A 17665-nucleotide genomic window follows, 5' to 3' on the forward strand; every position below is an offset into this window, starting at 1 on the left:
TTTAATGATTTTAATGTCAGCTGAGTAGAACAGAGTGCTTGCAATAATATGGCTTTCGTATTTCGAGTTGCATGGGGTAATTAGTTACAGAATATTTTAGTAAAAAGCAAGTCAACAGTGGTCCGATTGTATTATGTTAATCACAAAGTTACATTTCGTATTGCCACTTTATCCTCTAGAGATTTTTATCCATTTGTGTCCTATAACAAATTTTAGCAAAATATATTTAGTCCAAATGAGAAGATAAATCGTTCTTAAATGAAAGCGCTAGAATACTGATGGGGAAGACAAATTGGTTTTCTTTGTAGGATCGGAAGCTTATCTACTGATGTGTCATGATCAGAGAAATAACATAATCCACTAATCACAGACACAAAAGACTTTTTCACAGTTTTGGTTATTTAAATCGACCTTCTACATTGTTATTGAATAAAATTTGAATGATTTAATTAACCAATTTCCTGGTTGACTACGAGTATACTGTGAAATAACTTTTGTTTAAATTTGTTTAGACGGAATATTGAAAATGGTATTGTTAAGTTTAGTTGATGGTCAACGAGTAATGACCGACTATGCGGTAAAAAAACTTGTATTTGAGCCATTGTAAATAATCATAAAGTATTTTATATATAGGTTACGTTAGGGATTAATAGGGTTTAAGTTCCTATATCTGCTCAGAAAAAAGACTCTCTTTCAGTTTTACTTGCAAGTGAAACACGTTTGGTTTGTGTTTCTAATTAACTTTTCAAAGGACATTGGTAGTTCCAAGCGGGGCACGACGGGTCTATTAGAAGGCCTATGTGCGCAATGGTCCCTGTCCACCAACAATCCAGGAACTATTGTTTGATTTTTGTGTGTATTTTTTACAAAACTGTTTTAGTGTTGTAAAAATGAGCGACTCGTATTCAATTTTTAGTGCCAAAAAACACTCGGAAATCCTTGATAAATGTCAAAAACATGTAGTCGGAATGGGTAAATTAGTACAAAACGATCCACGTGAATAAGCTCGCGTTACCACTCGTAACTATGCGATTGTCGAAATTTTAGGCGCGATGTTTATATCTGGCTGGTACTCAACCATTCGTGCTGCTGAAGAGTTGAATATGTATAAAGAAATCGTCCGTAAAATGTTACAAAAGGAATCAAACACGCGTTTGCCGTGTTCGATCCGAACCAGCCTATTCCTCATTGAATATACAAGAGTTTAAAGTAAAAAGCGCTCCAATGATGCGGCAATCACCCAATAGTCTCGTTATTGCCCCCTACGACTTGTTTTATTTTCCAAGATGAAGTCACACTTCAAAGAAGGCTTTATCACAATGGTGTAGAGGAGGTCAAAGAACCAGTAATCATGGTTTTGAACGAATTAAGTTCAGACGATTGCCAAGGATGCTTTGAATAGAAGTGGATAATAAAAGTCTGTGTGAAACTTTGTTCACTTGTTTTTTATTGATAACTTCTCGGAACTCAATTGGCATCGTATATCTAAATATTATGAGTAATATTTAATTTTTATTAATGAATAGTTTTAGGATTCTGAAATGTATTTTCCAGTTTTTCATTCAATCATTCACGCCACACCTTACCAGTACAGTTCCATTGTAGTATCGTTTATTTAGAAAATGATTTTTTTTACCCCAAAATTGAAAGCGACTTACAATATATTAACAAAAAGACAATTACGATCTGTTATATGTTCCAATTATAATTTGTGAAAATTACGTTATTGCTCTGGGTTGGTCAACAATCAACAATAAAAAGCATTAATTAATTCGTTTGTTGACTAATCTAAGTTATGATACTTTTCGAATTGCAGTACAAATATTGTTCCTGGCACATGTCTCACTTCAATCTTCCATGTCTTGCATCAGTGATTGCTCCCCAAAGCTCTATGATAATTTCATCAGTGAATTCGAATGCAGCAAGGTCGGAGTCATCAATCGATTCGGCAAAATCCATTGAATTTTGTTTGCCTACTGATAGTTCCCAAATTTGCGTTGCCAACTCAGAATCGTTGATACCCATGAATGATTCTAGAATGTTATTTATTTTCTCAACTCCTGCGTCCATCACACAATCCTGCAAAAACAAATGTTATTATTTTGTGTAGCTCTCACCACCATTATTAAAAAACTCTAGACATATCGGACTCTAATTTAAGTTTCCTGTCCAGTCGAGAAAAAGAGATTTCTATTTAGGTGATGTGAAAATGTTTTCTCATATACAAAATTTCGATCTGAAGCAGAATCAAAGTGAACCGTGATACTGAATACTGAAAACTTGATAGAAGAAGTCATTCTACCTCGATAGACTTGTGATTGTGATGTACAGGTAAATTACCCATATAATTTTAACCTTGACTGATCATCTGAAAAATATTTAAAATGGTTTATTGACTCGATCAATTTTACTCCTTAATTCTCGCCAAATGTCAGTAATGTGTTCAAATATACGGAACTTGATCAATTCAGCGTTCCCAAAGATATGAAAGGATATTTTTGGAATAATTGTCATCTAATGGTTCTGTGCAAAGCTTTTGTATATTCACCTTTTGCACCCGCTTGTTCAAGTTTGAAATTTAACTGTTGAGGCTTTAGCATCAGTAGAAATTTCCAATACTTAGTACTTCGTGAATGCGATACAAATTGCTTCTCAGTTCATCAACAGAATCATATATTCAGGTTATTCTGGTTTTTCGTTTCGTTTTGTTGCACCAACGAAGATAGATCCATATATCTTAGTTGGTTGAACGTAAGTTGAGGTAATCGTAGCAGATGGTTCAATAAATCTCATATTAACTTTTTGTTGGTCAGGTGAAAATATCGCTATTTCATGTACATGTTTACTTGTTCATATCTCGGTAATTAAATACATATATCATTTCTCAACCACAATCAATTTTTTTATTTAGGAAAATGTCTTCAATGACATTTTTTATACTTCCCTTTACTAAAACATTGTTAAATACTCTTAATGTTTTTCTACAACAACAACAATGGTGGCCTATAAAAAATATAACAGTGTTTTGTACAAAACCCACTCAAATGACTGTGACTGCTATTATACTATAAATTTAGCAATTTCCTCTCTATTCTAAGACCAAGGTTATAGACGTGAAAACAAAATCAGGTTTATTTGTATAATATCTAATTTTTAACAAAAAAAGTCTATATTCTATCCATTGTATTCAATCTAAAAAAATGACCTTGTATATGCAATACAATTTAATTGTCATTTAAATAGAAAGAATGTATTGACAAATCAGAAATAGAATATTTTTTTTATACTAGAAAAATGTTAGAACCTCGTCAAAATCATACGAAACAATCTACAAGACGCATCATCACTTCATATTTCTTCATAATATTCATAACCTCAAAAAACCTAATAAAATCATCATTTTGAACAATCGCTATGCAGTCAATAAATTTTACTATTATTTTATATCTGAGGCTTACCTAAGCCATTCAATAAATTTGAGTTCAAACTAGTTTTAAAGTAACTTATATTATAGAGCTTACCTGTTCTTGTATTTCTGCTTTACCACCTGCTTTGAACCTTAAAGTTTCTTTGCCACTTCCATATCCTTTCTTACTTCCATTGACTTTACCCATTTTTGGAGCTATATTCGTGAATCCACTTTTCATTGATTCAACCAGTCGAATTGTAAACGTGGCTCCTTTTGGAATTTCTTTTAGAGCTTTTGCTACTTCGAAATGGCGCTTCCCAATCATATTTTCACCGTCTAATTTTTCTATGTGGTCCCCTACCTAAAAAGGTAGAGACAAAAAGCATTAGGAAAATGTATATTAAATAATCTAATCCCAAAATGCTATTTTTGAATTTGCCTAGAAGGATCATCTACAGAGCATTGAATCTCTAAAACTGAAAGTAATTTCTTTTAATACAAATCTAGATGAAACAAGTAATCTCAAAACATGAACTCCTTTTAACTTTAGACACTTGGCCCAACAGACTTCTAATTTTTTGAATCCAATAATCTTTCAGAAGATCCGAGATCGCCAAACAGAAAGTAAACGATGCAGGGGCAGATCAGGTGAATATCGCAAACAAGACAATCATAATGAAGATGAAAGTTTGTCATTAAATCAGCATAGTGTTGAACAATTTCCATGGTTATCCGTTTTTGTAAATAATCAATAAAGATTAGACCTTTGCAATGTCAAAAGTCTATGGCCATGACATTGGGCGACAAAAAAGTTTCTATTTTTCTATGGAACTGTGACATATCGACAGAAAAATCCACTTGGATTACGTCAGAAGATATCAAAACATTCGTTAAATTTATAATGTGAGCGAGCTTTTGATCAGCATCAAACAGTCGCGGCATCCACCTTGTAAATAACTTTTTCAAATGTACTCCATTAGCTTTCTAACATACTTTCAATCGAAGATCGCAAAGTCCAAGGGCACGGGTTTTATCGACCATTCCTAGAATAGTTACAGTAAATGACGCTACCGAACGTTCAGCATAATCGTGTTCATACGGCCACTTCTAAAAGTAGATCCGAATTCTCCCTATTGTATAAAGTTCTAACTTCTCCATCACACTCGCTAGAATTATCATCTTATCTTCAACTGAATCCATTTTCAGACAATCAATGTCTTAATAGTAAAATTCTACATCCTAGATTGAAGAGCAGTCTTAAAATGTATCATTCTTATTGAAAATGGAAGATCTTCTACTGAACAATACCTTGTGGACACTCGGTTCTCATGATTCTGCATCTGAGATCCAAAGAAAAATACCCCCATTCAATTTTTTTCCGATGTATCTATAAAAATCATAAAATCCTCAATTTCAATAATTTTTATCACTTCTAGAAACTACAGGTCAATAGAACAACACTTAAACCAATCTTAATCGGATGACGTTTTAGATACAGTCAGAAAAATAAAAAAGCTATAAATTGACATTGCTAATTTTGTCAATATAATTTTGGACGCTACTGGTTTTACAATGTGCGTTCTAATTTACATACCTTACCTGTATATGGGGAATATTAGATACGACGGATCCGTCTTTTATTCGTTTTATAAATGCATATCCGGCTCCGTTGTCCGTAATTGTAAGTCCTAAAGCGTCTTCCGATTTCGTTAATTCCACTTCTTTGGGTCGACCTTTAAATAAATTTGTATTACAATAGATCTGACCTTCTGCCTATGTCTCTATAATTATCATAAGATTTATGAAACATGCTGATCAAAATATGCAAGATAAATAAAATAAAACCGGTTTCAACAGGTTATAATGTGAATGATTAAGAAATCAGTAGATATGGTTCATAACGATTTTATAGGTCAATTAAATAGTTCAGGGTCTCTCTAAAAACTATTTAGAATAGAACCGATTTTTCAGACAATTATTGTGACTTGAAACCCTTTTTAAATCATAACTTTCCAAGGTCAAATGTCCTACCGAGGGCAGCTTAAAAAATGTGGTTATTGCCGAAATATAAAATACTTTGCAACTTTATCAGCGAGTTTCAATCGGTATGATATACAAAGAAAAAACGTGTTTTTGTTTGTTGGTAAGTGAAATAACTCAATAAGTGAAACATTTATATTATTTTGACTTTATAAATTTCATATTTGAAAAGCTACTTCCACAATGACATGTGCTTCCCAGAATTCAGCACTGTTAGCCGTAAGTTTCGTAAGCTTGGGATATCAATCAGGTAGCACGTCTAATTTAGTTTCAGTTCTTTCTTAGTAAAAGGTATCTTATTGTACATCACATAATTGCAGTTAAAGGTCTGCTCTGCTCACATACAAACTGAAGATGTGAAAGGCTGAGTACTGAAATCTGGATTTACGAATCTTTCTACAAATGTGTTAATATATTTCAGGTACTGTAAATGTGAAACTTTTCAAATATCCATCATTTCTTTAGAACTTGAGGTAAGCTGTCTGCTAAAAAGTTTCCGAAAAGTTTAACCAACAAATGCCAGTGTGAGGTAACAGTTCCCAACATCTACGTCAACTGAAAAATATTTCTTGAATGAAAACACCATCACCCCCTAATTATATTATTAATTTAAAGAACTACTTTCATGGCATTCATTTGAAGTGATGATTTTCCACCTACGGTCTCTTGATGAACACTTAAATGTATTACATAGTTTCTTATTTTATTTTGGGCTGTCCTGATATAAATCAAATGAAATATAATAACCTGAGTTGCTCTTTTGCTACTTTTTTTTGAACCATAAATCGATAATTCGTAATGGAAAATTAATGCTTTCCAAAGATTTTTCTCGGAAAATTAACATATACGTATAATGAAAATTATAAAAAGGAATAGTTCAATTACTTTACTCTCATATAAGGACAATGGTGTTAAAAGACACAAGATTTAAATTCAAAGCACTCGTGTGAAATAATTTGAAAATATCAGATTTTCTCTAAATATATCTGATAATAATACCAAAGCACTTTTAAATTGAAAGTTAATGAAAAAATAAAATTGATCGTTATATTTAAAAAAAAACTCCACTCAAAATTAAAATTGAAGCAAATTGTTTAAAAATGTACTTCATTTAGATACTCTTAATAGTTCCAGAGACTACAAAAAATAGGGTTGATAAAGTGCCCTCCGTTTCAGTTTGTGAACCGGAAGAATAAACTTGTACATCACCAAACGACAGCGCAGGTCGGCCGGTTTTCTCGGACGAAAAAATGGACGGAACATCCTCATCAAGTTTGGACCAAGAATGCGCTGTAGCAATAGAAGAAGTTTTGCAAGTCGGAAAACCCTCGCAAGTAGTGCCAGAAAATTCATACGAAAACCCCCATAAGGTAAACGCCTGAAAATTTTCTAGTTTTGGGGGTCAGAGCGATGTAATTGTGCAAGTTTTGTAGGCCGGAAAACCTATAATTGAACCATTGACCAAAAATAAAATAAAATCATCAGAATACGATGGAAACTCGCTAATTTTTTATTGCGCGATAAAAAAGTTTATTCATTTGAATGTAACAAAACTAGGTTAGATTCACTAAAACATTAATGTAAGAAAGCAAAACATACATCTACAACCTACACTTCATGTGTAAGAAATATCATTTATTTGGGCCACGATATAATTCTCACAAATTACTTTTGAAAGTCGATAATAGAACGAAATATTCGATATTCTTGACCAAACAAATATCAACTTACCTTTCCTATGTGCAAATATAAAGTCTTCTAACCCTATTTGGCCACCCAAAAGTTTTTTCATATCCACTTTGTATGTATTTAGTGTACAAAATAGTATCTGGAACAAGAGATAATATTACAAAGGCGGATGATACGTTTTATTAATTATAGTGACATGAGGTGAACGAACTATAGGTAATGAAAGAAACATGGATGCTGCTGTTACATAAATACGTGGGAGTAAACGAATATCATCAATATGAAAACATTTGGTTCATCCATCTACTATTAGTATAACATGGTATATGTTTATGAAATCGTAAATATCTAATCTGAGTATTATACATAGAGATGATGAATAATTAGTTGGTACTAATAGTAAGATAATCGTCTCGTAGTTTTTGACATTTTTACAGTGCCATACCCCATATCCGTGGGTTTGATTTTATAATCAAGTTGTACTAGAAAGCATATTGTAACATACCAGGGCGGGATTAAGCTAGGGGCTTGGGGGGGCTATAGCCCCAGGTCCAAGAAGGCCCCATCATTTGGAAATCATTCTGTATTTTTTAATGTGTTGATGCCACAAATCTAAAGTATTAATACTATTTTGTGAATTTTTCCCGGTTTCCGAATTCCTTAAGGGGGCCCCGTCATTATTTTAGCCCCGGGCCTTATAAATCTTAATCCGGCCCTGTAACATACGCATTGGCTGATACAGAAATGCGCGAAAGTCACTAATGGAGTTATCTGTTATGGGAGAATTGTTTAATTAACTAAAAGATGAATAATAAGTCAGGGTCGCAAACTTAAAACAAATTTTTATTTTGGGTCTACAGCAAAAAAGTGGAGAAGTTTGTACCAGAGGTTTCATACCAGAAATTATAAACAATCATTGGTAGTTTAAAAGACGGCTGTGTACCTACCAATAATAAACCAAAAACAATAAATCGACAAATCTCAGCGTAGTTTAGAGTGATTTTGATGAATTTATGGACATTTTTTCATCCATAGACAACGATAGAAAATATTAAATGCAATGAGACATTGTTATTCGTTATTGTGCTCGTTTTATGATATTCGTAAGGTTTTCGTTTATCGACTGTTGTATCCTAATTTTTTTAAGTTAAAACGAAATAAGTATAAACATAATTTATCGTGTTATACATATCCGTACGTATCCATATTGATTTCACAACTACCACATAATCGCAATCTCAACATTTCTCACTACAGAAGGATTTCGTTAAAATGAGGACATCATCACTGGAACAAAAAACTACTTTGTTGCAAGAGGTGTGGAAATGTATTATTCATGTTTAAATTCACCGTACTATAATGTGTACCGTTACTCTTATTGTAATACAATTGCATCGCGGTGTTGTCATAGAAACTAGACACATCCTTTTAAAACACCTGTTGGTTCTGACGAGATTTCACGGTTGTGGGTAGCTGTTTTTGATTAGTTTTTCATTTAAAGTATCAAATTACACCTAATTTTGATAAAAACATTTTACGGAACAAATATGTAGATACACATTCGAACGAAAATATGAAAGTGTGTGTAAAGTCTCTTTTTATGCGCGAGAGAGTAATAAAACCTATTTACTAATCGAAAACTTCATTACGGTCAGTTCAAATATTATTATAGAATAATCTAAAAATTTCCTGAAATTTCCATCAATGTACCTGAGCTAATACAAGTTTTCGGGCTTATATTGGTCTTTTATAAACCATAAGCTGTACAGAGCAACAGAAAACTGTTTGAACTGGTCAAAAGCCCTGAAGATTACATTGCCGTATCATAAGATCTATTTAGGTACCTATATATCAAAGTTGAACATTTTTTTTTTAATTTTAATTCCAAGAATCTCTTCCCGATAAATTTCACCGAAAATACGACTGTAGATTTTCCTATATAGTAAGAAGGTCCAAGTTTTGCATTCTCAACAGATTAGTTGAGTTGCACTCGCAAGGTGCGCTGTGCATTCTATTATGGTTATGGAAAATTTGGAAGGGCTGCGTAAACACCAAGAAATCAGTACTTTAACAGTTAATGAAGAAACTTTAATATTCAAGTGTTTTAAATAATTTACAAACAAACATTTATTTAAAAGTGTTTATTACACAGTGGAATTAGTTATTGGTACGCTTGGTGTTGGGGAATCTCCGATTTACGAATTTCTAATAAAAAATAATTTGAACGGAAGTCTTTGTATGAAAGTACATGCGTTCTTCTTTAGAAAAGAATTTATGGCAGTAGACAAAGTGGTTGTCACGGTTCGAGATGATAACGATTACTCTGAACTGAGTCGAAGCACACTATTGACATTTTTGAAAGAAAATAGGTCCTCGCTGGAAATGGCATTCCAGAAAGTCTATTTTAATAGAAAAAAACGATATAGTAGTAAGGAGAAGAAATTACCCGAAGACAAAAGAACTGAGAAATCAAAGAAGATATAAATTCTATCAAGATAGAACATGGATCAATGGGGGACATACATCAAATGAATTTTGGAAAGATGAAACTATTCGAAGACAGGCTTTTCCAAATAATTTATCTACTGGTTCAAATCCACCAACAGAAAAGGGGTGTAGAGTAATAATAGTACACATCGACAGTTCAAACGGTTTTGTTAAAGATGGTTTATTCATTTTATAATCTTTTCGTTTCGGTAACCATCACGAGGACATGAATGCTGATGTTTTCAAAGAATCGTTCGAACAAATGATAGATTTCCTTCTCCAGAACTGAATAATAATGGACTATGCAAGTTATCACTCTAGACTTTAGGAAAATTGCCCACAACAAAGTGGTTAAAAAAATTGCAGATTTGGTAAATTCAAAGAATATTGAGTTCCATCCCAGTTGTGGAAAAAGAAGTTGTTTTTAGAGGCTGCAAATAATGTGATGCCTGGAAACCGTGAAAAGGCAGTTAATCATACGATTGAAGAAGAGAAAATGTGAAAGTTGAACAATATTACTGATAAAATCTTGAGCCATAATTGTGTAATGGAAACATAAGGATCTAAAGGATCAGAATACTATTTAAAGAAGGAATTTTGATATAATCTATGATATAAGAGAAAGTCACTTGAGAATTAAGATTAAACAACATAGACGAGGTAAAGCTTGTTGCAACCCCAAAAGAAGAGGCGATAAAACCGATATTATTGATCAGGAGCAATAAGAAATACTCAGATAAAGCAAACTACTGACACATATAAATATGTTGATATTACAGCAAAATGAATACTGAAACGTTTATTTTCTAAATTTCTTTAAGAATTGATATTGATTGATCATTTCGGAAGATAGGAAGTTAATTCCCTTCTCTAATTTTTTTTCATCTGATAAATGTTACTTATATGTAACCTATAATTAGAAGAGAGTTCTCGTTAGAGATTCGCTATAATCATGACGTATTTGGTAAATAGGTTATTCTCCTTCATCATTTAAAACCGATCTAAAAAAATTAAAGCAGTTTATGTACCACAATAAGCAGTCTGCGAACCCAAAGTACATAAAAATTTCAAAATTTCAACAATTTAGAAACGATTTTATGCAAAACCGTTCTACCCACATTCGCGAACATTCCAGTGCGAAAGTTGGAATTGTGAATTATCAGTCTTCACGAATCTTTTCATCCACAACATTGACGAAATCATCTGTGAACGCTGATGATTGTCCAGAACGCGGGTCATAACGTCTCTGTCCTTGAAAGCTCTTATCTATCTCGATATTATTATCGAGATAGAGTTTTTATATTATTGGTATAAGCATACAAATTTCACTTGTTCACACTATGGATCATTATGAATATTAACGTTTTGGAAATTAGAATAAAATTAATCAATCAAGTTCAAATTGTTAGAAAATCTAATGATACGTCAAATAAAGGTATGAATTGAATCTCAAAATGAGGTAATATTTCAAATTTGGGTATTAGGTATCTTTAAAGGAGACAGTAGTGATTCATTAAGTATAAATGAACCTGTTTTCATATGTTAACCCACAATAATAAAAAGTAAACGGTGTATATATCCCTGTTTCCAGTAAATAGCTTGTTTTCTGATTATCTATTGTTGCGTGGTCATATAATTTTAGTAGACACACTACTAATATCAGGTCACTACCAGTGGTGTTGTCGAGCCGGAACGTTCCGGTACTTCCTTTTTGGACAGATGATTTCTGATAATGAGAATTGGCTGACGTATTGAAATATTGAAATACTTGGTTAAGGTCTCATCGTTCACCGGATGACAACAAAACTAGGAAAATTCAACCACAAGATCCTGAACATAATCCTATTTGGATAATTTTATAAAAACCATTGGTGTTTTCATGTATTTTTAAAAATATTTATGCAATACTGTTTGAGTATATATATATATATATATATATATATATATATATATATATATATATATACAAAATAGGTTTCGTAATGATTTTCGTTTCCTTTCCTTTTTATGCTATATACAGGGTCGATCCTGGCGACGGGCGAAAATTGGAGACCCCCGTCGTCAAATTTGGGACATGAGACCTAAAACAAAAACGTCGCCGCCAGGATTATCATGGAAAATCACCCCTCCCCCCGTAGTTAAATTTGGGACATGAGACCGCACAGAGCGGCCGCCTACCCAGGATCGGCCCTATCTATATAGTTATATATACGCGTTCCGGTAAAAAAAAATTAGCACAACGCCACTGGTCACTACTGTTCTGTTTCCTTCTTCTATATAAGACTTGAATATACCTCCTGCAAATAAGGTAAAACAAAAATTTGTTATTAAAAATCTTTATGCACAAATGTAAATCTACTATTACACTAGGAAATGTTTGTTGCTTATATAATTAATAGTCTTATCTCATGCGTTAAATTTTTATATTGTTGGTTTTAGAACTTAAATAAAACATGTGAGAAAAGTTACTGGAGCTTGAAAACTGCATTTCAAGTATATAATAATTTTATTAGTATGTCCATGATAAATGATTTTCAAAACTTCATATAAATAGCACAAAACTTTTGATTTGTAATGTTTATTCAATTGCATTGGACATTTTTTAATGCCAAAGATTATCTAAGTTCAGATCCAGTAATTCTCTATCTCTATGAATGCTATCGATCAGAAAGTGAACAAAATTAGACAACAACTTGCTAACGGCAGAATTGGAAGTAAATCGCCCATGAAAGAACATTTGCAGCGGATTGGGAAAATAAGCAGTACAGATGTTAAGGTCCTTCATAATTTGCCTGAACAAATTATTGCCAAATGCAACGTATTGCGTGTGATGGGCACCATACAGAAACGTTTTTTGAGTGCTTCATCACTGAAGACGAAAAATGATATGATAATCCAAAACGCAATAGGCAGTGGCTCTCTCCAAAAGCATCAATACTGCGAGGATAGGTTTTCATAAGAAAAAGGCGTTTCTGTATGTTTTGTGGAGTATACGCGAAGTTGTTCATTTCGAGGTGCTGAACCTTAACAAGTACAGATCTTTACTGTAAACGGTTAGATAGAATAAACCCATTTTTAATCGAAAAGTATCCGTTGTCTTCAATATAACACCTGCCGCAAACATTCCCTTTTAATATTTCCGTATTGAAGTATCTGGAATTTTTCCATTCTTCATCTGCAATCGTGGAGATTAAGGGTATCGTTTGACATCAATGTAGCTTCATCCACACCACATATTTTAAATAGGTAATATGTGGCTCCATTAGAAAAAGTAATTACAATATGGGTCATTACCCATCTTCTGTATTATAGTTGAATTTTCTCTGAATGAATTAAATGGTGTTTTACAACAGATACAGTAGGAACTAATTAGTAATATATTCTCATGTAATTTGACAAATTGATATCTTTGATTGTTCCATAAAAGTGATTGGCAACTTTTACAGCGATTTTAAGTTAAAACTGTATATATATAATATTCTTCAAACGTTTAAGAAACTGTACAATAAAAATTCTTTGAAACTATTTTTCATCTTATATTATTACAATGAAATTACAAAATTTGGAATCACTCCCATTTGTAAATCTCGTTTTATATTACTTTAGCAAAATATTTCTGATCTTTATCATGTATATAAACATTATCGTTAAGTAGATATTTACAACTTGGGTCATTAAAACAGTTTATTATAAATGCATGTTTAATGAGGTAAAAACCATTGAAATTACATGGATGTGGCTTGTGTGGAATTATGCTTAACTCTACTTTTAATAATAAGATAATCACATTAAACTACATATCAGTTTCTCTGTAAGAGATAAAAACGTGATTCTCTCTGGTTTCCGGTACGGTTTCAATCCTGGTAAATTATAAACATTACAACACGTCAGCAAGGAAATTGTGAATAACCTTAAGTCAAACAAGTTTTATCGATTCTGAGAATGTCTTTTTCTATAATCCGAATACACAGGAATTTCCAAATAAGAAACTAAGTATTTAATACAGGCTGAGACTTGGATTGCCACTCGTATTTTAAAATAAAGTATGTATGTACCTCTAAGGAGTTTGCAGAACTATCAATTGTACAAAAATGGCAGGAAGTATTTAATAACAGAGTATGATAATTTTTTAAACTTGTATAAAGCGACTTCACTTCTACTGTCAATTCCCGCCACATCAGCATTCACAAAAAGAGTTTTTTTCTGTGATGGCGAGACGAAAGAAGCAAAGCGTATCTGAATTTGAAAAAAGTGAATTACTTATTCAGATACTTTAATTTAAATAAAGCCTGTGAAGATGCCGTGCGATTGTTCAGTAGAGGTACAAATTTAATACAATCAAAAAGAGACAAAAATATGTTCAAATTGTATTTTATTTTGATACTATATACTTTTTTCTTACCTTTAACAACCAATATACTTTGATTGCAGAAAAAAATATGACAGCCCTAACTAACTATCAAATTACCATTTATCGTCTTAAAATTGCGGTAACACATCAGTGAGACCTCCCTTTTTTTTCGTTCCTGATATAACGACCTCGCAATCTCATTTGATAAGGTCTTCTTGAGATACCCATAACCTTTCAAATTTATGTCATTCTTTTTTCGAGCAAAGAGTAATGAAATTCATTGATCTTACATGGTTAAAGTATTGAGTGGCTTACATTTACATTTTACTGAGGATCCCTCAACCACAGGGCTGTTGGCGAGGCTCTACATCGCCCACGCCTTACTACGCCACAAAATATAGATAAAGGTGTTGAAGGAAAGTAAGAAACATACAAGTTACTTTTAATATTTGTTTACGTTTATATACTCACTAGGAAATTTTTCGCTGGCTGAAATTTCAAAAGCTTCAAACTCTAAGATATTATGTAATATAATCTCTATCGGTCATGACATATGCAATAGAAACTAGAGCAGAGAACACAACCACTAAACGGCTCCTAAGAACAACAGAAATGCGGACTCTGAGATCAATAACAGGACATACGGGACAAGAAATAAGGGACATGTTCGATATTCAGGATGTAGTATTATGGGCAAGGAGCCGCAGAAGAGAATGGAGAGACCATGTTGACAGAATGCCAAATGAACGGTTAGCAAAAATTGCAAAGGAAAAGAAATCAGACACAACTCGACCTCCTGGACGACCACCTAAAAGGTGGTATAAAAACTGGTCTTCAGCATCACAACTACTCCTGGCAAACCCTTGATGAAAATACAGGACCTAGTCCTAACGTAAGAAGAAGAAGAAGAATCTCTATTTAATGATAAAAGGCATCTTTGATAATCAACCCATTTACCAAGAGCTGAGAGCCACTACCAAGTTTACGGAACACCATGCTATAGACCAATGTAATAAGTGGCGATTATATTATCATATCAACGAAAATGTCAATTTCAAATCAATTGTTTATATACTTGATCATATTATTTTTCAATGAATAGGCTATGTATACTTTCTGTTTCTAATATTTGGTAACAATTGGTATATAAGAACCGTTTATATTGTTGATCATTACTCAAAATTTCATAAAAGAAAGTTCGAGAATATTAATAAGCATTCTATATCAAGCAGATGTTTGAAAACATCAATCAAAGCTAAAGTCAGTAATATCTACGATCTTTGTAATTAGTAGTTTTAAATCAGAAACCGACAGTCAACATTTGCCGAGATTACTAAAAACTTTTTGTTATTCAAATTTCACCAATAGTTACAAAACGCGAGGTATTGAAATGTAATATTTCTCATTGCTATACATTCTATTGAAAGAAATTAAATCTTGAGGACTTCACAGCTTTTTCATCCTTTGCAAATGACAAGGTATATTTGTACCATTGCTACATCATCATAAAATATTATTAAATATACGAATATTTGGATCAGATCTAAATCTGGGCTACAACCAGACCATATTAGTATTACTCAACACATGCTGTATTATGTTTGATTAGTTATTCATCAATTAATAAAATTTATGTCATCATTTTATCATTGAATCAACAAAATTATATTATATATTGTTAATTATTTATTTATTTTTTGATTATACTAATAGTTGAAATTCAATTTCTTATTTTGAATGGAAGGATCTGTATATTTTTACAATTTTAGATTTTATGTTTATTGATAGTATTTCATATTTTGAAAATATTGATTTTTCATAACGAGCTTTTTTTGAATGATTGTCAAATTATGCGGTAATAATTTTTAAACCAGCCCTCCGTTCTTCCACTCCTTAATCGATGGTATTTTTATTATGTCGTGAGATATATATTTTATTCAGCAAATAATCTACATGGTTGTGGTTCTGTGGTATTGATTATATGTATGATTATAGTATAATGTTGGCATAATAATTCTTCATATTACAAAAGGAAAAATCAATCAAATTATCCAGATCTAAAAACGGCTGAGTCATCAGATTTTCAGACCGAAGCACGTAGGTCGTGCGTTAATGTACAAAAATATTCTATCTTTACTATTTACTGTTCAAACAATTTATGTGTTGAAAAATTTTAGTTCACTCCGTACAAATATGAAATCTTTTGCTTGCTCGTTATTTTTTCGCCAAAAACAATAATCTAACCTTGTATCAGTTACCGTATTTACCGGACTTAGCAGCTTGTGACTTTTTCTTTATCCCAAATCAAAAAAAGGGTCATAAAACGAAAGTGTTTGTCACGACATAAGAGACGTGAACCGCATCTCTGAAAGAGTTGAATGCCAGATTAAAAAACGCAATCAGAAGTGCTGCGAGGTTTCTAAATATCGCTGGCCTCTGAAATGGATTGTTTTTGAGCGGATAAAACAAATATGGATGAATGTATGAATGTTTTAAAGTCACCGGAACATAATATATTAATACATGGTAATGGCTACAGCTTTAGAAGAACATTAAAGTTCAGTAGAAAAGATTTTAATGAGTTACCTCTGAAGGTGGTATATCGAAACATTCTCCAATTTTGTCGTATAACTCCTTAACATTAGAAAATCCGGATACAAAAGCTGTCGGACTACCGTGAGCCAACTGACAATAAAATTGCAAATTGTTTTTGGACACGGGATTGACGGGAACATTATTCTCCATTTGGGAGAGTTGAGATTCGCCGTTTTGTGCAGTAGGACAACTACTTTTCGGTTTCTGTCTTTTAAACATTTTTTAACTATTATTTTAATCACCAGCACTAGCACACGCGACTGCAATATAACATATCGCAGTTATCAATATCCGTGGATGTAATGTTTCGTGGAATTAATCAATTGTCGGAGGATGCGTTAACACCGAACCAAAAACTGACATCAACTGAAACTAAACATACGGGTACCGGTTGAGGTTGAGTGAACCACTAACTAAAGGTGGAATTCACTTCACAATATGAGAAAGCAGTTTTGATTACATGACTTGGTAGTACAAATAAAATAATAAAAACAAGCATTATAAAATATTACAATAAAAACTGCAACGTGAAAAATTGATATTAATTAATAATAGAATAAAATAACGCTTTGCAAAATAGTTGCAGTATATTGTTATATTTACAAATAATTTTATTTACAAGGTGAATATATTACACTGAAAATAATAATAATAATAATAATAATAAATACAAGCAGAAAATATGATTTATATAATAGTTCAACTGTATTCTTAAGGTAAAAGTAAGCGAAGCTTCTTTTTTAGCAACTACATTTACACTGATTGTAATAAAAGTTTCATTTCTAATACTGCACCATGTAATCGAAATATCATTTACAAACAAAATTTTTCCGCTAACATTTTAGCGTCGATGTGTCATTTATAAATAAAGAAAAAGTACTGGGGCTAAGATTTGCCTGAGGGACTAATGTTCAAGATTATTCCAGTGAATTGATACAAATTCTTTCCTCTTGTTAAATTCAGATTTACTTTATTGTCAAAAATTCGCTAACATGAAAATGAGATAAAAAAGTATACACAATCCTGATATAGGTATTTCTCCGAAAGAAACATATGAATACTACCGTAACAGTACTTTCAAAGTTCCTCCGGTG

At 32.3% G+C, this 17665-nt stretch overlaps 1 protein-coding gene across 1 annotated transcript; it reads right to left on the reverse strand.

Annotated features, from left to right (window-relative positions):
* Positions 1-1594: 1594 nt before the first annotated feature.
* Positions 1595-16986, reverse strand: LOC130900706 (PDZ domain-containing protein GIPC1-like). Its single transcript, XM_057811502.1, has 5 exons — positions 16563-16986; positions 7181-7277; positions 5009-5142; positions 3522-3770; positions 1595-2079 (listed from the first exon to the last, which is right to left on the reverse strand). The coding sequence occupies exons 1-5, from the start codon at positions 16788-16790 to the stop codon at positions 1843-1845; spliced, it is 945 nt and encodes a 314-aa protein (XP_057667485.1). The 5' UTR covers positions 16791-16986; the 3' UTR covers positions 1595-1842.
* Positions 16987-17665: the final 679 nt, after the last annotated feature.

Source organism: Diorhabda carinulata, chromosome 1 (assembly GCF_026250575.1).
Source record: "Diorhabda carinulata isolate Delta chromosome 1, icDioCari1.1, whole genome shotgun sequence".
Taxonomy (NCBI): domain Eukaryota; kingdom Metazoa; phylum Arthropoda; class Insecta; order Coleoptera; family Chrysomelidae; genus Diorhabda; species Diorhabda carinulata.